This window comes from Alosa pseudoharengus, unplaced genomic scaffold (genome assembly GCF_046254945.1).
Source record: "Alosa pseudoharengus isolate Yale_2024_CS ecotype anadromous, Long Island Sound unplaced genomic scaffold, YU_APseudo_1.1 YU_APseudo_1.1_scf_19, whole genome shotgun sequence".
NCBI classification, from domain to species: Eukaryota; Metazoa; Chordata; class Actinopteri; order Clupeiformes; family Clupeidae; genus Alosa; species Alosa pseudoharengus.
Window position 1 is genome coordinate 36050291 of NW_027468657.1, and position 23505 is coordinate 36073795.

General features: G+C 43.0%; 2 protein-coding genes across 5 annotated transcripts in view; one reads left to right on the forward strand and one right to left on the reverse strand.

The window, feature by feature from the left end:
• phykpl (5-phosphohydroxy-L-lysine phospho-lyase) overlaps positions 1–23505 on the forward strand; it is an 88076-nt gene that overhangs the window by 30968 nt on the left and 33603 nt on the right. For all 4 annotated transcript variants that reach the window (XR_012988370.1, XM_076292628.1, XM_076292629.1 and 1 more), the window contains exon 3: positions 6607–6766. Coding sequence is in view for 3 of the 4 variants with exons in the window: in XM_076292628.1 (XP_076148743.1) it covers positions 6607–6766 (160 nt within the window). In the remaining variant the exon portion in view is untranslated. The remainder of the gene's footprint in view (positions 1–6606; positions 6767–23505) is intronic.
• Positions 16102–21951, reverse strand: LOC143133318 (uncharacterized). The gene is made up of 2 exons (XM_076293102.1): positions 16754–21951; positions 16102–16563 (listed from the first exon to the last, which is right to left on the reverse strand). Exons 1-2 carry the CDS (start codon positions 20030–20032, stop codon positions 16102–16104), a joined length of 3741 nt encoding a protein of 1246 aa, XP_076149217.1. The 5' UTR covers positions 20033–21951.

The following is a 23505-nucleotide window of genomic DNA, read 5'->3' on the forward strand; positions in this document are numbered from 1 at the left end:
TTAAATATTTGTAGTTATAAATATATTGGGTTACACATCACACTTGTATCTTTCCAAATTGTGAATTGATTTATTTCTCTGAAATGCAACTCTAAAGATTTTGCAAAGTTAACACCAAAAAAACGCTGAACACTAGGCCACTGAAACCCTTCATTCATATTTCTGACATTTTCAAATCTGATATTTTTCAACTCATATACCTTACCCTCAACTGCTAGATAATCAACACCACCACCATCATTATCTTAACTTTATTTTTTTTTAATGTTTTACCAAAAAATATTTGTGGTTGTGGAAATGACAAGGGAAAGGCGGGTTATGGTGAAAATAACATTTCAGGATGGAAATGCAAAAGTGAGCAATGACCTCAATGTGTAGGACAAAATGAATCTCAAATTCAAGTTGGAAGTTTATTCTTATTTTTTATTTCATACAGGGATAGTGTACTGCTGGCCTAACACCAGTAGTAATAAAAAAGATAACTCATTCCATGTGTCACAAATTATTTTAAAACAAAAACATTATCATAAACACAATCATCCTCATGTTTTCATAAAAAATCTAAATGATAAATTCTGTGAAAATGTGAAATGTTTCACAACTCCCTGAACCAGACCAGTGTATATGGGCCAAGGTTCACTCACAGATGAACAGGTGAACCCAAGGGACAAGTGTTCAACATGTTTAAAAAATGTAAAAAACTAAAGATATTAGATTTGATTGATTTGGGTTATAAAGCCTGTATATGGGCCAAGGTTCACTCACAGTCAAGTTCGGTGAGTACTTCCTCCCACACTAATGGATCCAACATCATGTGACGTTTCGTCACTGGCTGAGGTTCTGGGACCAACTTTACAATGTCCTCTGGCTGATACCAAATTATGTCATCATTCATAGGCCAGTACCACCTGTTCTTGCCTATCCGGCTCATGGTTTTCACCAAGGCTCCATTTTCTGAGTTCACATCTTGGATTAGGCCTGCGTAAGGATTCCCATCATAGCGGACCACACACCATCTTCCAATGAGCCCCTCATGTAGAAGAGTGATGTCTTGAGATTTGATAGTTGGGATTGGTGGACCCAAAGCCGCCTCAGGCCTCTTTGCTCTCTGTGCTCCGGGCCATTCCACATGTTGCAGACCAAAACATTGGCAGGTTTGGGGCTCTGAGCAGAAGCAGCTTAAGACCCGCCAAGATATGTCTCCCGGTCTTGTAGACACAATCTAAAAGAAGAAAAATGTTTAATCGTTAACTCTCATGATTATGATAATGGTGTGTGTGTGTGTGTGTGTATGTGAGAGAGAGAGAGATACCTGATGAATCTGCATTGTTCCTTTGATGGTGATCAGGTCCTCAGGCAAGACACTGTCCATCTCCTCTGTTTCCCCCTCAGTGACGTACATAAGCTGAACAGATGAGGGCTGGTTTTTCATACAACACCTTGCCGTTTGGGATGTCAATGCCCTGGGCTACAACCGCGTCAGCCTGACGCTTGATTGCAGCACCAACTCCATCAGCTGGACCCTTTCCATGCCCAGCTTCCAAAAAGTTCCAAGTTACCTTTTGGAATCCCATCTCATATGGGATTCTGCTCAAAAAGAAAAAGTTCTTTTTTGATCTATATTGGGTGGTTGGGCCATCGCTTATAACATGCAGGGTGGTTGCTGCTGTGTTCAATTCTTTTAGATAGGGAAGCACTTTTTTAAGGTGGGCCCAGATTGCGGATGGGTTGTGGCGCATGCATTCACTGATGGTGCAAATGGACACCACGCCATTCTTCGAGTGCGCAACACCAGTATGAAGAGTTGTCTGCTTTAAACTATCTGTCTATCAACAACCATTAAAGGTGCCCTGCCACACAAAACCGTTTTACTTGTATTTTTTTAAACATGTTAGGTCCATATGTGTTTGTGCTATGTCGTGAATGTGAAAATGAACAGCTACCTCCTCTGTCAGCTCTAGCCACTGAAAAGAAATAAGCGGAGAAATTAGGCCAATTGCAAAAGCTCTTCAGATTGACGTGGAATTGATGAGCTCATTACTATTCACGAGTTCCCCAGTTGAGACCGTGCCTACAAAATTCATTTAGCTCTGTGACAGTTTTCGTAGGCCTATGCAAGGACGGCTGAATGTCAACGGATTTGTGCGCTATGCACAAATATAACTTCAACAATGCATTTTGCCCAAGAACCCAGACTTGTGGATCAAATGGCTTCGGTTTATTTTTTGGAACAATGCCACAGGCTTTGCAAAAAGGTTGCTGTTGAAGCCTGGAGCAGTAAGCTACCATCGCAGTCTACGACCAGTGCCTGTAAGTAAACCGTAATTGTCAACTCAAGGAAGTGCTATGTTATACAGGTTTAATGAACTCGCTAGCCTAGCAGGTTTTATTTATGCACATTTGGACAATGCTAGCACTCGCTAGCCAAGCTAAGTTCATGCCATGAAGCTAAAATTAGTTGATAACAGCTACCATCTAGAGATGCACCGATATGGAATTTTAGGGCCGATAACGATAACCGATATTTATTGGTTTGTTGTGGCCGATACCGATACGATAACCGATAATATTACTCTTGAAAAAAATGTGTAAAAAGTGATTTGGGGAAAGCATTTAATAAGCATAATTTTATTGCAGTAATTTTACCTACCACCAAATGATGGACAGAACTCATAATAGTCCTCAATAGTACGGCAGTCAACAACATAACAGTAGCCTAGCCCTACAGTATGTGTGGCTCCTTTAAGTGAACCTGACGTCAGTGAATTGCGAGTGAGTGGCTAGAGAGTTTGAATCGTTTTCATTTAGGACTAAACGCTCATAAACGGCTCAGCTTGGAATAAGCTACAGTATAGCGACCAAATCAGAGTTTGTGAGGGAAACTTAGGTTTAGTTTCAACTGCGGGTAACTGAATAAAGCTGCAACTCCTCAGACTGTATCTTATGTCCGTCTACTCTGTTGCACACAACCTGCTGCAGCAGAAATGAAAGGCGTTAGCCCCGAAGGTTTTAATAACTTATTATGATGACCTGTCTGGAACTGAAGCACGAATGGTTAGCATATTTCTAGGTAATAATACAAAACCCAAGCTAAAGTAATGCAAATATAATACTAAAACACAACTTAGAACCAGGGCTTTGAACCGGTTCAAGGAACGAAAACCGGGAACTTTTTGTATTTTACAGGGAACAGAAACGAAACCGGAAACGTTATTATTTTTTATGTTCTGGAACAGGAACACTTATTTAAAAATAATGGTAACCGGTTAATACCGTTTTTATTTCGTTCCTCAAAGTTTTCGCTGCCTAATTAACAAAAAAAAAAAAAAGTAATTATTTTCCTGCGCACGTTACCATGACGGCTGAGGTTCACTTCCTGTGTGACATCACATCAGACATTCGCTGACTGAATGGAGAGAGAGCGGTGGATTACAAAGTCTCCACTCCACATCTTAAATAAGAGGTAAATTACGATCCATCGTTAATTAAAACGCTCATTCCAAACACAATATCAATAGCTATATTTGTCGACTCCACGTAAATGATGGACTAGCGAACATTAGGCCTACTGGATGGCCTTTCCCCCCGACAGTTGGAATTTGTTGTTGCCCGAGTGGCATAACCACGTGTCTTAATAATGTTGTTACGTTTCTGTGGAAATTTTCTCTTTTAACAATAAACTACACATTTGAAATAATTGTAGGCCTATTTAATTATTATTATTATTAATAATATAATTATTATTATGTAATAATGGTTGTAATATTATTACATTTGGTTTAAGCTGGATGAGAAAGATGTGACCTAATTCTATAGCATTAAACAGCTGACAGGAACGAAATTAACCGTTCCGGGAACAGTATTTTTTTGTTCTAACCGGTTCGGGAACGTCAATTTATTGGTGGAACTCATAACCGGAAACGTTATAATTCCATTTCTGTTCGGAACGAACCGATTGGAAAAAAAAATCGGTTCAAAGCCCTGCTTAGAACTAGGCCTACTTATGTACTCGTCCCACTAACAAGTTTGTTTATTTGTTTCCCTGACCAGCGCGGTAAAGTGCAAACACACCAGCACAAGACGGCTCTAGATAGGGCTGAGCTCCGCTCTGTTAAGGTTAAATGGCGGATCATTCACGAGAGGATTTTGAGATGCACCAATTCCCAAATGAACGCATATCCACAGATTTTGTTAGAGTGATGACATACATTCACACCGCTGACATTATATTGAGGAAAAAGTATAGCCAACCAAGCTCAAGTAGGCTAGCTCAGTGTAGCCAGACGGACCTTACATAGGCCTAAATTAGGATAAATATCGGCGCAAATTATCGGCCAGAATTCTGTTATCGGACCGATAATAATATTTTCATTTTTTCACTTATCGGCTAATAATATATCGGCCGCCGATATATCGTGCATCCCTACTACCATCGCGGCAGTCTACAATCAATGCAGTCTGTAAGTAAAACGTTATTGTCAACTCAAGGAAGTGTTCTGTTATACAGGCTGTCATGCTATGGACGAAACCTAATAGCTGTTAGCAGGGCATGAAATTGGCACCCGCCCACACGCCAAATGCGGGTAACTTTTGTGATTGGCGGGTGAAACTGTCAATCTACCTGCCACGTTGGCGTGTAGCCAATAAGACAACACAACACTGAGCAAGGAGATGCACTGTCGGGATTGCCGTAGGAAATGTACTCTTTACTCTATACTTTACTCTTTACGCTACATTTTCAATTGCCTTTCGTTACGAAAACAAGTTTATTATTGGAGAAAGTATCTCAAGGGAGAAAAGAGCACCTCTCCCCGGTACACAACGGCGTGGGAGAAAAGAAACAGGGCTTCAGAAAGCATTGCTACGTTTCCCCGCGATTATAAAAGTAATGGCTGGCCTATGTAGCCTACTACACAGAAGTAGATGTTCTATATAGCTAACAACTCAGTTAACGCAATGACGTCCTGCCAGTTGCTGCATCTTCTGGTGAGGCTGCCAGAGTGCCAACGAGACTAGAGGTATGACATGACACGGAAACTTCCACATATATTAATTTCTGGCCAGCATCGTTCAACAAGCACATTGGACAAGGAAAGTCGGCCTACAACTTAATTTACAAGCAAAGCAAATGCACTGGAAATCGAGCATACAAGTTAGAAAAAGCCTAGCATTCATTTATGTAGCCTCAATGTTGCAGGACATGACATGAGACGGTCGGCTGAGAAAACAGATAGCCTGCTCTGTCGCTCTGCCCGAGTGGATATGCCTAGGCTATTATAGCCTAAATATAGGTCTACCCATAATATAGCCATTGTTTTAAGGTTACATTGTCTGTATGGTTAAGTTATAACCAGACTTCTAGCAATGCAAAGCAGAAGAATCAGCTGCAATGTATTGGAAGATTGCTTTTCAATCCATAGCCACGTAATGCTTATTCTGGCTATGACAAAGTATATTAAATAAAATATATTTGAATTGGGCTTTTAAAATATGTTTGACTATATGATTTGCCTACAGAGGAGGAGAAAAGCAAATAGGCATAAAGGATACTTTTGTATCCCTTTAAAGGTCCATCAAAAATATAAAAATGTAGGCCTACAAAAAAGTAACTTGTTAGGCCTACTTGAGTAATTTATTAACAAAGTACTTTTTTACTTTTACTTGAGTACTGTAATGTGTATTCTGTACAAGTTCAAGAACCATTCTTATGCATTTTCTGAGTCGTTCACCTTTATTTTGGGCACAAAATAATTTTGGCTGGTAAAAAACCACTGTGGCAGGTGGATTTCAAAATTCACCTGCCACAGTGGCTGGTGGCCAAAAAAGTTAACTTCAGGCCCTGGCTGTTAGCCAATCAGAGTCAAACAGCTTAGCTCGTTGAATATTAATGACAACTGGCGCAAATCGAGCCGAGTCTTCATGCAAGCTGTCAATACCACGCTAGAATGGCTTGAAACAAGGTAACCAAGGCATTTTTTCCACAAAAAATGTTACAGAGTCCATGGTAGAACTTCAGACATTACAACAACGTAATGAAATATGTGTGGCAGGGCATCTTTAAACTATCTGTCTATCAACATTTATTAAATTATCTGTATATCAACAACTTTTAAACTATCTACATTCAACTTTTAAACTGTCTACTTGTCAACTATCATCCTGCATTAAACTATTCAACCACCATGTCTATCCTATCAATAACTTAGTAACCATCTCTGCATTATCTGTTTTAACTATACATGATATTTTACATAACAATTTTTGCATTTTCATGCACTGGTAATTCCTTGGAATTGCCTTTCTAGTTAATTGAATACAACCTGGCTCAACCCACTTATTGCGTTTGATCACACCTTCCGCTGGCAATTCTCTGGCAATTCTCTCATGCAATACTATGCATGCTCTACCATTTTTGCCAGTGATACATCGCCGAAAAACTTGGGGCCAAAGACTGGGAAGACGCATCCTCAAACAATAAAACTAATTTAAATAATGCTTCACATTGTGTCTGTTTAAATTTCTTCTTTAAGTTTCAAGATTATAGTTCCTATGAATTTATGGTTAATTTATGGTGTGTTTATGTTGTGTTGTTTTCATTTTGAACAGTGGGACATTGCCATCCTGTTGTCACTCAAGCTGCCACATCTCAAATGGAGCTTCTGAACACTAACACCCGCTTCCTGCATGATAACATAGTCACCTATGCAGCCCGCCTTTCTGCCACTTTGCCTGATAAGATTTGTGTCTTTTACTTTGTCAACTCCGGGTAAGTGAACTACTAGCAGGTGTGCACATCCAGCCAAAATGTTTTGCACTTACAATACAAATGAGTCATTCCGTGTCAAATCAGACAAAATCCAGGAAAATTGTTGCAGCACCGACTCTGATTTTCCCCAAAGTTTGTCTACACAATGTTCAACGCTATTGTTTTCATAGTCTTTTTGCCCTTGATTGTTTACACTCTCTAAAAAGCCTTGGAGGCCATGTCTGGACATTCATAACTTGAAAAAGTATTATTCCTACGGTACATGTCCATTATTGCGGCGCGTAGACGCTTGCAGACGCCTAGCCCTCTCCCCCGTCGCCACTTGTGGGCGTGTATAGGCTAAAGTGTATGGTGTAACGTTTTATTTTATCTAATTACACAATGCCAGCTACGTAGGCTACTTCAGACGTAATACTGTTAACATCTGTTATTGAAACACTCACAAATATCACTGACATGTTCCTCCAAAGCACCTTCTGTCTAACCTGACTCTCGCCAGATGAATTTCGTTCCGCTTAGCTCCGCCTAGCTTCACTCACATCCATCTGGGACCTCTTCCATTGAGAGTGATTTCTGCAACCGACTTTATGGTACAGCCAATCAGGACGCAGGGCGGGAGTTTCATAGATGTGACATAGCGTAGAAGCGACTGTGAGACTGTTATCAGCGTCACGGGTTGGCTTCGATGTGAGTGGTTGAAGTAGCACGTCAATAGATGACGGACAAGGGGCTTATTCAATCATATGCAATAATTTTTTTGATTAGGCCCAGCCTTCTGAAGCAACACTCCAATGGATTGGTCCCAGATGGAGGAGTGGAGCTAGGCGGAACGAAATTCATCTGGCGAGAGTCAGGTTACCTTCTGTCTTGGTCGCCAACAAGGTCTTTTTGATAGGGTGCAGAGAGAGGGAGAGAACTTGTTTACCGAAGATGTACTTTCATTGGCTAACCGCCTCGCGTAAACCGCTCTCATTTGCATAAAGTTCAGCAGAGCCCAACTTCTTGACGCGTCGCTCTGTTCGAATGGCCGCGGAGCCTTCCCAAGGTGCATTGCGGAAGCGTAAACTATGCCTTGCCGCTATTCATAGGAAATCAATGGGCCGTGTGCTGCACGGTGGGCTTTGACATGATAATGGGCATGAGCCGCTAGCCTGACCAAACTTTGTAGAATGGAAGACAAACATCAGTACAATTCAATCATTAAAAGTTTGTACCAGAGTCTCATTGGTTTTATAGAAGTCCCTAGTTCAGAAAGAACATGCAAAAAAGTGATATCGAGGGTCTCAAAATTCCTTTATTGTGACACACCTGCCATCAATCAGTCTTTTTTCTAGAAATATAATCCTTTGTTAATGTCCCAAAATGTGAAGTCTCCAAAGCAGAAGGCCATGACAATAATAAGGATAAAACAAGGCGTGTTTATTTTTGTGTCATTTTCATGCAACTGAAATTGTATGTGGAGTAGCTAGTAGGACCATAAAAATCTATGTGGAAATATCTTAGTATATGGACATTTAGTGTGTAAAGTACCAATATTGCACCAAGTCCCATTCACAGAATAAATGCATGTAGTTACAGGTGACAGGAGATTTGCAGATATATTTCACAGGCCTTGGTTTTAGGACCCATTGATGATATAGGCAAGGTTTGAACAAAATCTGAAACGGTGCAGCAACAACCTTATCTGATTTGACACGGAATGACTGAAATGCAACATACTTTAAGATATCCAGTGTATTTAAAGGAGAAATCTGGCGATTTTTCATATAGATCTCCGTTTCTTGAGGTCACCAAGTACTGTTGGTAAGGAAAAAAAACGAAAAAATGTTTTACCTAGCGATTTTACCTAGCTCGAGTTGCTACAGCCAATAGCTAAAGCATCCACAACCTAGCAACTTGATAATACAATTTTGTCCATAACGATGGTATCATGATACAGTGATTCTGAAATACTCTATTCATTGCCAGACAATTTGATCTACGATGTATCACAATGTAAGTGTAATAGAAGAGGAAAAATATATACCGTATTTTCCGGACTCACACTTTTTTTCCATAGTTAGGTTGGTCTGCCTGCGACTTATATATCAATATATATATATATCATTTACCATTTTGTTAAATGTTAATTCCTGCTGACTGACATGTACCAATGAGTAAACATTACCGTCTACAGTCGCGAGAGGGCGCTCTAGGCTTGTCACTCGCTGGCTTGTTATGTAAGGGATAATGGCCGCCGAGGTGTCCTGTTATACGGAATTAATGGACAAGGGCGAGGGGCAAAGAACTCCCCGACGCGCAGCGGAGCGCAGCCTCCGCCCGAGTCCATTAATTCCGTATAACTGGACACACCTCGAAGGCCATTATCCCACTTATGTAAAGCAAAGCAAAGGAAACACGCGGTTCCGTTTAAAAAGAAGCTCACTAATTCAGCTTGTTGTACAACTTTCGTTTAGCCTGACGAGCCAGACCCACATTAAAATGTAGGGTCTGGGCACTCACCGTTCGCAGTGCTCAGTCCGAGGGGCGGGATAATCGGTTGTCTTTCAAATTCCCTCTGCACGCTGGACAGCGCTATGAGTCCCATGCGTTTACCACCAGCGGAGCTAGTTGGCTAGTTCAAACTTTTGCCAACTTAATAAAAGCTTAACTCGTGTCACACACACAACATCCATCTTATTTGTCTTCAAGTAGCAGGGAATTCAAGCCAAACCGTTGCAACTCTGCCATCAATCATTATGTTAAGCCCGCCTAACGACTCTATACACGATTTGATTGGCCTGATAGAAGTTAAATTTTTCGAGCTCACAAGCCAACGGAGAGTTGCTAGACTAGCCTTGGCAGCAAATTTAATTTGCTGCTGCTAGGGTGCGTCTAGATTTCTAGGCTAACTTTCGTTGGCCCTATAACAGCGATAGCATGGACAGTTAGCTTGTTTACAGTTGATTCCATTGTTACTCCAGGCTCAACCGTCGTCCTACTATCGTTGTTATAGTTACCATTCATAAGCATTGATATGGAACGGCGATTAAACTTTTTTTTACCAGATCTACTTCATAGGTGTCCCGTTATTCAGAATTAAAAGCCACCCCGCCAGCCAATCAGAAAAGAGTATTTCTTCTCTCCGGGTGATAAGTTATGTTAATTTAGTCTATTTAGTCTCCCAGGTATAATTACCAAAATAGCCAACCGCTAACATTTCGCTAACCGCTAGCATCTAGTTGCTAGGTTACGGGGATGCTGGCGAGACACGCCGCTCCGTCTGACATCATGTTTTTGTTTTGTTTTTATGTAATGTTCGTAATTTTATTTAATGTCATGTAATTTTTTTATTGATTTGTCTAGTTAAATGTTTTTTCTCTTCATTTACGTTATTTTCTAAAGTGTTTGTGTTATTCTTAGCTCTTTTACTTACTGCTTCCAAGTCGGCTGATGTCGTTAACGTTAGTCCATCGGGAGCTTGATATGGCTAGCTGGGCCTCTATCCTTCCATCTATCCGTGAGCGGTGCTGCACTTCGAGGGGATTTCTTGGGACAGCTGGACCAAGGCTAGGCTACTCTGCGAAAGATCTGCTGCAGCCGCCGAGCTGTTGCTGACCTGCCGTGCTGACCTGCGACCTGCCGCGCCAACTGCTTGGGATCTGGATTGAGCAGACTAATGTTAATGTTACCGTAACGTTGAAGAACTCTGCATTTTCATGGAGCAACAAACAGTCCACCGAGTTGCTGATCTGCAAGATCTCCCCCGATTTCAGACTGCTTCCAGTGATCTAAGACTGCAGCCTATACAAGGCCTGACGTTAATGTAAAACATTCAATGACAGCTATGCGCCATCATTACCATTGGACTGAGTTGGACTAAGTTAACACAGACTTTTTCTTTCTTTCATTTTTCTTATTTATTTATTTTCTTATTTGTTAATTGTTTGTTTGCTGTCTTGTATGTCAACTGTTATGTGTCCCAGGTACGCCGCTCCGTCCAGCATCTTTTGTCTTGTCTTGTGCATCATTTGTTGTTTTGTAAATTTGTTTGTTTGTATTGGTGTTACGGTAACGCTGGCGACTACGCAGCATTTTTTGCCTTATGTGTTTGTCTAGTGTGTGCTGATTATTGTGTTTCTACGTTTTCCTATTATTATTATTCCGTCATGGAAGTCTATGGCAGCCCATAGAACCGTCTGGTAAAAAGTTGTAAAATTTGACACACAAATTAGGCACAGTCCCATGATTAATTTTACCAAGTTTCAAGTCGGCACCTCTAGCACTCTATCCTTAGACCAAGCCGAGTTCAACGCACCCTATGACGTCATTTTCCGCCATGATGGATTTTCCGTCATATTGGATTTAATCTAAAACACCTAAAAGTTTTCACAGGTCACAAAGTTTGTCCGATTGACACCAATCTTGACACACATAATCTTCAGTCCAAGCCTCAAAATAGTTATCCCTTTTTGTCTTCAAATCGTTTCATTAAAACCGTTCGCCCGTAACAGCCAATCAAAATTGGCGGCGAAGCCACCAAACAGGAAGTGAAGTGATATCTCAGCAAAGCTTTCACGTATCAAAACCAAACTAGGTACATGGGGTCAGGACCAAATAAGGAGGAGGCTCAATAAATATCATGACTTTTGACCTATAGGTGGCGCTATAATTAGCAAAATTACCTTTTGGCCTGTAACGGGTGTTGTGTTTGGAATTAAAACTTACTAATGGTGATTGTTAATACTGTGGGAGGTCCTAAGTCCGACAGATGTGAATTTGTGACGTCAACGTAATTGATCCAGCCGCCATATTGGATTTAATCAAAAACACCTAAAAGTTTTCACAGGTCACAAAGTTTGTCCGATTAACACCAAACTTGACACACATAATCTTCGGTCCAAGCCTCAAAAAAGTTATCCCTTTTTGTCTTCAAACCTAAAACCGTTCACCCGTAACAGCCAATCAAAATTGGCGGCGAAGACACCAAACAGGAAGTGAAGGGATATCTCAGCAATGCTTACACGTATCAAAACCAAACTTGTTACATGGGCTCAGGACCCAATTAGGAGGAGGCTCAAGAAATTTGGTAAATTTGGACCACTGTGTGGCGCTATAATCACAGGAAGTAGGCTCATATCTCAGCAATGCTTACACATATCTAAACCAAACTTGGTACATGGACTTGAGACCCCATCCTGAGGATGCACAATTATATTTGGAGTCTTTTGACCACTAGGGGGAGCTACAATCACAAGACGTAGGCTCATATCTCAGCAATGCTTTCATATATGGAAACCAAACTTGGTATATGGTCTTGGGACCCAATCGTGATGACACACAATACATTTGGTGATCTTCGACCACTACGGGGGTGCTAGAGATACAGGAAATTAGCTCATATCTCAGTAACGCCTTTACGTATCAAAACCAAACTTGGTACATGGACTCGGGACCGATCCTGAGGACGCACAATGCATTTGGTGTACTTTGACCACTAGGGGCGCTATAATTAGGAAGACTTTCTCGTATTGACACCAAACTTGGTACGTTGATTCGTGAACACATCCTAAGGATCCACGATACATTTGGTGACATTTGACCACTAGGGGCGGTATGATTAGCACTTTCACCTATCGCAACCAAACTTAGTATGTGGACTTGGGACTACATCCTGAGGATGCACAATTAATTTGGTGTGCTTTGACCACTAGGGGCGTTATATTTTTTAACACTTTCACCGATTTAAGCCAAACTTGGTATGTGGTCTTAGGAGTACATCTTAAGGACACACAATAAATTCGGTGACCTTTGAATCCAGTCCAATCCAATCCAATCAAATCCAATCCAATCTAACACAACACAGTCAAGTCCAGTCCAATCCAATCCAATCCCAACTCCTGCTCAACTGCTTAACTGCTTGGCCCCCTCATTGCTGCTTGCAGCTATATTTATTATTATTATTTTTTACTGTGTTTACTCTGTAAAGCGACCTTGGGTGCTTTGAAAGGCGCTATGTAACAAATAAAATGTATTATATTATTATTATTATTATTATTATCTAGCTAACAAATTACAACGGCTGTTCAAACGAGGGTAAGCAAACAAACGTCTTTATTGTCATTGTTAATATTCCACATCTGGCAGAAAGGAGACATCATCACAACAAACTGTGCAACCAGGAACTGTCATTTTAATGTCCTTGTGACCAAGCTAACCAACATAAAATTGGCTAAATTGTGTAGCTGAATAACTGTTAATGTGTTACGTTAACATACCGGACACCTATTCAGCCTGTTGTTCTGTGTGCTATTGTGTAGTTCAGCGGTTCCCAAACTTTTTTCCCCGCGGACCACCTTCTACATCCTGACTCGGCTCGCGTACCCCCACCATCCAACACATAAAAAAGTAACACATTCTATTGACTCATTCCAGGCATCGTTGTTTAACCCATTCGCGATGGATGCTGCATGACGCAACATTGACCCTCCCGTTGGATGCTGCGTAGCGCAACATTGACCCTCCCGCTGGATGCTGCGTAGCGCAGCATGCTTTTTATTTCATGTTTCTAGGTGCTACAGAGGCTTAGATATTACATTTTCGTAGACGTTGACAATTTTTAGTATGTTTTCAGAAAACCCTCAGGAAATAAGGTTATTTAGTCTAGAATGCCATAGGATTCTATAGGCGTTTTTAGCAGGCATTTTAGGAGTAAATGGGTTAATTAGCCGCCCTACACGATAACATAATCAAAATGTACAACTGGTCTATGAGTTCTCACGAAAAAAAAAAAACAGTGTGGAGAACCACATTAGAATGGTTAGGTAGCATCTCACTGCAGACTACGCACTGTGGCTTTGGGCAGTCTGTCTCCCAATCCACGTGAAGCCTAGGACTATACTGTATACCTCATCATACTTTTGCTTTCTTCGCGCAGTCTTTTCTGTCTCGTTCTTTCTTTTATCCCCCTGCGCTTCATCTCCACCTTCATTAGTCTGCCCCCATCCCATCGTTACCTGTGTCCTGCTCTGTTTATCTTGCTTCTCCTCTTCGATCGCTTTAATTAGGCCTTTTGGACAGTGTCCCAGTTTTTAGCCACTTTTCCATGTTTACGCAGCGTTCTACCTAGCCTATACTTCAACGAAACTACGCGCCAGATATTTTGGCTGCCCGCAGGAAATCACATGTATTGTGTGTAGCTTATTTTTTTAATGAAGACATAGCCTATTATAGAGTTTACAAATGATTTCCTTTAATTTCACGTTTCCATATCATTATAACCCGATTCGAAATTATGTATTATTTATTAATTAATTACAGTATTTAATTAATTAATAATTTTTAACTCCTTTCCGCCATTGCCCTTTTCATCTCGCGTACCCCCTAGTGGCAGCTCGCGTACCACCAGGGGTACGCGTACCACAGTTTGGGAATCCCTGGTGTAGTTGAATAACTTGACTTTCCAGATTAAATGTCTGTTCTTGGTCTTGGATTTTGTGAAATAAATTTGTAAATAAATGTGACTTATAGTCCAGTGCGACATATTTCTTTCCTCTTCATGACACATTTTTTGACTGATGTGACTTATACTCCTGAGCGACTTATAGTCCGGAAAATACGCTATATTGTTATTTATTCTATACATTGTGGTGTCTGTTTCAAAAACTGACCAGATGAACCTGCCTTGCAAAGTGCACAGTGCCACAAAGCATAACATTTCTGGACTTACAATGTGCAAATTAAGCTCAAATTAAAATAAATAAACAAATGAATGCAAAAAATACATATTTCAGTTCTTAACAAGCATAAAGAACTTGTTTTATGTAAAGAGTACCGTATTTTCCGGTAAAAAAAGTTACACTTTTTTTCATAGTTTGGCTGGTCCTGCGACTTTTAGTCAGGTGCGACTTATACATGGAAAAATATATAATTGAACACGTTTTTAAATGTTAATTCATATTAACTGACATGAACCCTACATGAAACATTACCGTCTACAGCCGTGATAGAGCGCTCTTAAATGCACAAGTGCACTTTCAGTCAGAGATTAGTGCTTGCACTATACCTGAAACACACATGCATACCTAAATCCTCAAGTTATGGCTGGGATTCTATTTACAGCCAGGCCTCAGATTCGGACAAATAAAGGCCGGTAATAATTGCCTACATTGTTTCAATTTAATTAATAAAAGAGCTCTTGTTAATATTTTATATTGTTGGTTGGTTTAATATTGTTGCCAATGAAAAGTCGTTGTCCTACACCATGGGTCTCCAACACGCTGCTCTCAGAGGCTGCAGCAGTAGCCTACATTTAAACACAATTGTTGCTGTGAGGCATTCCAGCCTACGAATTTAAAAAAAAGTAAATCATGCATAATAAAAAAAAAAAAAAAACTTGTTTAGGCTATCGTAGACCTATTTGGCTATTGCCTACTGTCGGGAAGGCTCCTTCCGGGTCCAGTAAACTTTCAAAAAAAAATGATGGCTCAACCACAATAGCACTTAAGTGCAAAGGTTTTTTTTTATTTTAGCCCATGCAAAACAGTGCCACCGTTAAGGTGAGAATAGTCCTCAATATCCACATGCAGAATAATATTCAAATTGACCAAAAACAAAAAAACTATAATACAAAAATTAGCTGCAGTATTTTCCCTTCACAGTCACCAACTCAGTTGTACCTACTTCTCTTAGGTCTCAACGTCCACTCTCTTCCATCAGGCCTACCCAGCCTGCTTTTAACCCTGTAACCCTGCCCCCATGGTCCCAACCAAAACATGCAGGGTTGTCACATACTTCATAACATTCAGTTACAGGATAAAATTAAACATATGATTTGAAATAGCAATCACACAACATGAAAAGTAGGTTCTTTAGCAAATGCATCATAAATAAATACAGTTCACATCTTCCTGTTTACCATATGCTTTGAGTCGGCTTATCAACCCTGTTATCTCCCCCTCCCCATGAGCTCACCCCACTTCCCTATTTCGCGGGACAAATTCTTTAAAACGGTCTCTGTGCCTCCAGTCTGGTTTGTCCCAGAGCAGCACCCATACCCGGAAGTGAAAACACGTAAGTACAAACAAACACAGAGGACAATACCAGTGCCTGCCAAGCTACGATACAACGCTAAGTACCGACATAACACCTGTATGTATTTCATGCATTTATGTATAATAAAGTACAGCTTGATTAAACTACTTATTGCCTTATTTCACGGAGTGAGGAAGACATTAGGGGGTATTGTGTGGCATGGTTATGTGTGCGTGTTTGATGAGGGGGCACGGTTAGCCGCTAACGGTGCGTGCACTCACTGCCACGGCTACCATAAAACAGAGGGCAAGTGTATTGTTTTGTTATGAGGGAAGGCTGCCGTTTTCCGCGACAGAGCCCATTGTCACATTTCCCTCCTCCTCTTCCAGATTGGCGAGGATCGGCAATCGGGAAAGGTAGTCGGCCGTAATGTTCTGCTTCCCGGCTTTATGTCTGATGTTGAACCTAAACGGTTGGAGTGCCAAGTACCATCGTGTCACCCTAGCATTCCGGTCCTTCATTGACTGGAACCAGGTCAAGGCCCGATGATCTGAGTCTAGATCAAACTCCCTTCCGAGCAGGTAATAGCGCAGGCTGTCCAGGGCCCATTTCATGGCCAAGCACTCCTTTTCTATTGTCGAATATCTGGTTTCCCGTGGCAGCATCTTTCGACTTAGGTACAGCACAGGTCTCTCCTCTCCAGGTTCTCCTTGTGCCACCACAGCTCCGAGGCCAACAGCAGAGGCATCTACCTGGACCAGGAAGCGTTTGGTGAAATCCGGACTCTGCAAGACAGGTGAAGAGCACAAGCGAGTCTTCAGTGTGGCAAATGCTTGTTCACAGTCCTTAGTCCATTGCACTGGATTTTTGGCTGCCTTGGTCGTGAGATCTGTGAGGGGGGCTGCTATGGTTGCAAAATCCTTGTTTGTTCGTGTGAGGCCGAGGACTGTTGCGGATGGCCTCCAGCTTGTCTACCTGTGGTCGGATCTGGCATCCACCTAGATGGTATCCCAGGTACTGCGCCTCACTCCTAGCCCAGTCGCACTTCCGCTGGTTCAAACTCAACCCGGCATCATGGATTTGGCCTAGCACGCGTTGCAGATGTTGGAGGTGATTGGCCCATGTGTTGCTATAGATCACCACATCGTCAAGATAAGCGGCACAGCAGTCCTCACATCCTTGAAGGACGCGGTCCATTAGCCGCTGGAAGGTGGCAGGAGCTCCATGAAGTCCAAAGGGCATTACAGTAAACTGGTATAGGCCCACAGGAGTCTGAAAAGCGGTGTACTCACGGGACTTCTCCTCCAGCGGCACTTGCCAGTACCCTTTACAGAGGTCTAGGGTGGTGATAAACCTGGCACGGCCAATCCTCTCAATCAGGTCATCTATCCTAGGCATGGGATAGGCGTCAAACCTTGATACGGCGTTGAGTTTGCGGAAATCCATGCAGACCCGGAGCGTCCCGTCTTTTTTGGGCACAATGACCACAGGGCTGCACCATTCACTGCTTGATGCCTCAATGACTCCAAGCTTTTTCATGGTCTCCACCTCCTCCCTCAGCGGCTCGAGCAGCCTCTCAGGAATGCGGTAGGGTCTTTGTCGGATGGGTGTTGACTCCTTCAAGTGTATAACATGCTGCCGCACCGTTGTCTTCCCTGGCCTTTCCTGGAACAGGCCCGGGTACCTCAAGATCAATTGCTGCAGGTCGACTCGCTGGTCCTTGTTCAGGTGCCCTAGGTCCACAGGACTCTGGCCTTGCCAGGCGCTCAGGTCGCAGGGGCCTTCATCTTCCTCCACATTCCTCACCATCAATGCCTTGGCTGGACTCTCTTGCCGCTCCTTCCATTCCTTGATCAGGTTGACGTGGTAAGTTTGCTTCTGCTTGCCACGGTCAGGATGGAGGATTTCGTAAGTGACCGGTCCCATCTTCCGGGTGATGGTATATGGCCCCTGCCATTTCGCTAGCAGTTTACTTGCTGAGGAGGGCAGGAGTAACAGGACCTTTTGACCCGGCTGGTACTCTCGACGTCGAGCGTGTTCGTCATACCAGCGTTTCTGATTGTGCTGAGCCTTCTTCAGGTTATTCTGTGCCTCCTCACGGTATTGCTCTAGCCGATCCCGCATCTGCAAAACATACTGCACCACTCCCATGTTACCTGGACTGCTGCTGGTGGGCGTCTCCCAGCTTCTCTTCAAGAGGTCCAGTGGACCCTGTACTGACCACCCATACAGCAGCTCAAATGGGGAAAACCCAGTTGAAGCCTGTGGCACCTCCCGATATGCAAAGAGTAAAAATGGCAACCACTTATCCCAATCTTTCCCAGTATCACTGACAAATTTGCGCAGCATGTTTTTCAGGGTTTGATTAAATCGTTCTACCAAACCATCGGTTTGCGGGTGATATGGTGTTGTTCGGATAGCAGTGATGCCCAGCTGATGATGGAACTGTTTCATTAGGCGCGATGTGAAATTTGTCCCCTGGTCGGTGAGGATTTCCTCTGGGAATCCCACCCGGGAGAAGAGCTGGACCAGTGCGCTAATGATCTTTGGTGTGGTAATGGAGCGCAAGGGGAAGGCCTCCGGATACCTGGTGGCATAGTCACAGATAACCAGTATATACTGGTACCCTGACTGACTCTTCTCCAAGGGGCCCACAATATCCATGCCAATGCGCTGGAATGGAGTTGTGATGACCGGCAGAGGATACAGTGGGGCTCTGTCAGATTTACGGACAACACTAGTATGTTGGCATGTGGGGCAGGTGTTGCAGAATGTCAGGACGTCAGTGTACATGGAGGGCCAGTAAAAACGTGAGCTGATTCTCTGGTAAGTTTTCTGATGCGCTAAGTGCCCGGCCCAAGGAATGGTGTGTGCCAGCTCTAACACCATAAGTCTACAACTCTTGGGTACTACCAGTCGCTGTTTCTCCCCATCCCTTACGTACAGCACCCCACCCTCTATACTCAGCTCCTCCCCACAATGGTTAACAGGACTAACCTCCCCTGCCCTTTTGATTTTAGCAAACAATGGTAATAATGTTTTGTCTTCTGCTTGGAGATTTGCTATGTCCTCCGGTATCTCCAGGTTTGGTACTTTAAGGTCCGTTACCTCTGGCTCTACAAGGGGTCTCCCTAGGTATTTCTCCACTCGCCGTTGGCGGCGTGGTTTTCTTGGGCCTTTGGTTCCACCATCCAGCAGACTATCACAGAAGTCTGGGAGTGGCTGCAAACCAGCTTTCGCTTGGGCCCGTGTAAGCACGGCACCCGTCACATGGTTGGGAACAGGTTCAGTCAAATCACATGGCAACACCAACAAATCATGTAATATAGGCATATCTCTTCCCAGTATCATGTCTACTGGCAAATCAGCAACCACCCCAACATTCAACAGATACATTTGATCATTCACAGTCACAGTAACCTCTGCCATAGGATACCACTTTTGATCCCCATGTACACATTGTATTGGTGTGGTGTGGCTATATACAACACTGCCCTCTGGAACATAGCATGACTTAATAAGTGACATTACACTCCCAGTGTCCAACAGCGCATGCAAAATTTGCCCATTCACGGTGACATTATAACAGACAGTAGCCTCATTGTCTTTCTGATGTTTGTCCTCTTCCCTAGGTACATAACAATAGCCACTAAGCTTTGGCTTTCTTGCTGGACACACCGATGCTTTGTGGCCCGGCTGCTGGCAATAAAAACAGATTAGTCCCTTACCAGTTCCAGATGTATCTCGATCTCTGCCCGTCTCTCTCCTTCTACTCTCCCAGCCCCCAGAGTTACCTCCAGTGCTGTGCTTGTCTCTGCAATCACGGGTACCTCGAGGCAAAGATGAGTGGTGGCGTGGTGGTGCCCCTTTACGTGCATTGAGGTACTGCTGGGCCAGCTTGGCTGCCGACTGGCCGTCTTCTGGCTCGTGCTCTTTCACCCACATCCGAATGTCTCCAGGAAATACCTGCAACAGCTGCTCAAGAATGATGGCTTCTCCGATGTCCTCTTTGCTGTGCTGCTCTGGCCGTATCCACCGTCTGCAGAGTCCCTTTAGCCGATGGTAAGTCTCGGTAGGTGTCTCTCCCAGAGGTATGGCCGTCTCCCGGAACCGCTGACGGTAGGTCTCAGGAGAGATGTCGAACTTCTGCAACAGCGCCTCCTTCAGGTCATAGTAGCAATCTGCCTGATCTTCCTCCATCGCTGAGTAGGCTTCCAGGGCTCGTCCCGTCAGCAAGGGCACAGGCCCACTCATCTGTTGGCCACCGCCAGGTGCGGGCTATGCGTTCAAAGCGGAGGAGGTAGTTCTCTATGTCCTCCCCCTGCTGGTAAACTGGCATCTTTGGGTCCCGCATATACCCCCTCTCCATAGATGCTCGACGTGGATTACGGGGCCCCGACAAAACCTCTGGCTGATATGGCAGAAAGTCTTCGTCATCAGCTCGGCCGCCACCAGCAGAGGGCCCCGATGACTCATGCAACAGGTATGAGCGGGTGGGTTGATCATCATATCCCCCAATGGCGCCACCTGATTGCCGTGGTGCTGCCATTGGTAACCCGAGCCCCTGGATGGCTGGTCCCCGCTGCCGCTGAGGTTCTGGTGCAACACCTGGTGCTCGGTCTGGTCGTAGAGTCTCCCGTAGCTCACTCAGGAACCCTTCCTCTCGCCTCTGCTGTTCCTCCATGAAGCTTCTCATCAGCCCAAGGAATTCAGCATTTTGGCCCGTTGTTGTAGGTTGAGCTGGTTGGGTCTTCGGTCGGCCCCTTTTTCCCTTGTCCTCATCTTCGTCCATGGTATCCATTACTTTCTCTTCCTCTTGACCCGTCTGTGAACTGAGGCTTCTCTTGGCCTTGTTAGTGGCCTTTGTTCGGGCTTTGCGATTGGCCATCCCACCGCTGCCACCAACTGTCGGGAAGGCTCCTTCCGGGTCCAGTAAACTTTCAAAAAAAAATGATGGCTCAACCACAATAGCACTTAAGTGCAAAGGTTTTTTTTTTATTTTAGCCCATGCAAAACAGTGCCACCGTTAAGGTGAGAATAGTCCTCAATATCCACATGCAGAATAATATTCAAATTGACCAAAAACAAAAAAACTATAATACAAAAATTAGCTGCAGTATTTTCCCTTCACAGTCACCAACTCAGTTGTACCTACTTCTCTTAGGTCTCAACGTCCACTCTCTTCCATCAGGCCTACCCAGCCTGCTTTTAACCCTGTAACCCTGCCCCCATGGTCCCAACCAAAACATGCAGGGTTGTCACATACTTCATAACATTCAGTTACAGGATAAAATTAAACATATGATTTGAAATAGCAATCACACAACATGAAAAGTAGGTTCTTTAGCAAATGCATCATAAATAAATACAGTTCACATCTTCCTGTTTACCATATGCTTTGAGTCGGCTTATCAACCCTGTTATCTCCCCCTCCCCATGAGCTCACCCCACTTCCCTATTTCGCGGGACAAATTCTTTAAAACGGTCTCTGTGCCTCCAGTCTGGTTTGTCCCAGAGCAGCACCCATACCCGGAAGTGAAAACACGTAAGTACAAACAAACACAGAGGACAATACCAGTGCCTGCCAAGCTACGATACAACGCTAAGTACCGACATAACACCTGTATGTATTTCATGCATCTATGTATAATAAAGTACAGCTTGATTAAACTACTTATTGCCTTATTTCACGGAGTGAGGAAGACATTAGGGGGTATTGTGTGGCATGGTTATGTGTGCGTGTTTGATGAGGGGGCACGGTTAGCCGCTAACGGTGCGTGCACTCACTGCCGCGGCTACCATAAAACAGAGGGCAAGTGTATTGTTTTGTTATGAGGGAAGGCTGCTGTTTTCCGCGACAGAGCCCATTGTCACACTACGCAATAATGAATGAATGAAAGCGGATCCCGACACTCTTTCAACTACATGAAACTTAATAGTGAACCATCAAATACCCCACAGGTTTCAGTGGCGAAACCAGTCCCAACATTTAGCAATATAATCAAACAGTCCAAACGTAAATTAAATCTCAAACCAAACCGAACATCATCTGCTTTTGATATCAGTATGCCGCTCCAAACTAAACATGTCTCACAATGAAACACACCATGTAAGAAATAAAGGCTTGCCTCAAATACAAGCCTACCCCAAATAAAGGTGCTGTGCTTTGCACAGCCTAAGTAACACTGTGCACAGCCTCAGCCATAATTTGAGGATTTACGATAGTCTGTCTCCTAAGCATTCCTCACCCGTTATCCAGACATGCATGAAAACATTTGAAAAAAAAAAAAAAACTCACAGCCAACAGTGCAATAATAATAAGGTCTAGAGACCAGCATAAATAATATGGACAAATAGGAGAGCAAAGTATAATGTAGACAAGGTAATATAAAAAACGATGTCAGTACAAGAACAGGTTGAGGTAATAGGGTTACAGCCATTCAGTATAATTGTAGCAGAAGCCATTGATCATGTGTGCTAATATAGCATGAAAAACAGTGTAGCAGGAAAACAGTATTAAAAACATTAGGCTGTGGACATTAGTAAAAAAGTAGTAAAGCAGTAGTGGGCAGTCAGTACTCAAACATGGAGAGGCAGACAGACTAAGCAGAGAAGTCTTATCTCTCCTCTTCCCTTTAGTGAAGCATTGAACAGTTCAATGGCCCTGGGGACAAATGACTTCCTCAGTCTGTCTGTTGTATATAATAAAAATATAAAGCTAATGTATATATAAAGCTAATGTATAAGGCCGCTTGCACATAGAGAGTAACATGACGATAAAACCATTTACACAGCATAAGAATATTTACCTGGAACAAAGTATAACAGGGTGGAATTGTGGGTTCAGCAAATAGATCTCGGGACAACAATCTAAATAACATGTAAAGCAAGTGACAATAGCACGCTAGTTCACGTGAAAATATGCTTTGTTGCAAATCTCTAAAACATGACTTTACAAGACACATAAATCATCAACTAAGCTCAAAAGTTAACTGAAATCATTATAAGTACATTGCATGACAGAATACGAGACATATGTACTTAGAATTACAAGAAAACATTGTTTATCCCAGACCTCCCAAATTGAGTTACCCAGTATCTCTTAATCTCCAGTCTGGGTAAACACAACGCGAATCCCACTGTCACATTAAATCAACTTGCCGCTAGATGGCGTAGTTTTTTTTAATATAATTTAACTAGCAACTCTTTTTGCTCCGTTACACAGGTTATTTTGAGAATGACTTTATCTTCTGCATTGTCCTAACCGTTAAAACGAGTCATATATGACAAGGCATTGCAATAATGTTTACAGACATACACTGTAAGGTGGGCTGTAAAGACTGCAAACTGTTACTATTGACTGACACACGCTCGCACACATTATTGAAATTATATGCCGGACGCTTCAGGCTATAGTCATTCTACATGGGTTTAGTTACTGATCGGGTTATAATAAGACCAAACTTTAATAGTGGTTGTTGTAAACCGGGACATTTTAGCATGGACTCGGGACACGCAACTCAAAACCGGGACGTCTGGTCACCCTATTCTGTGTGGTAGTTGAATAACTTGCCTTTCCAGATTAAATGTCCATACTGGCTAAGAAAGGCAGTCTCTAAAATAAGGGTAGCTTGCTTAGTAAAGCGTTGAAAGTTTGCACGTTCTTTTAAACGCACATGTTTTTCTCTCTCTTGCTCTCTCGGAGGTAGCCTGCCAAGCATTTGCTC

Bases quoted from the DNA above. Each gene is read 5' to 3' on its own strand.
- LOC143133318 (XM_076293102.1), bottom strand. From the start codon at position 20,032: ATGAGTGGGCCTGTGCCCTTGCTGACGGGACGAGCCCTGGAAGCCTAC. The intron at 16,564-16,753 runs GTAGACAAGCTG...CCTGTCTTGCAG, and splicing joins GATGCCAGATCCGACCACAG to AGTCCGGATTTCACCAAACG.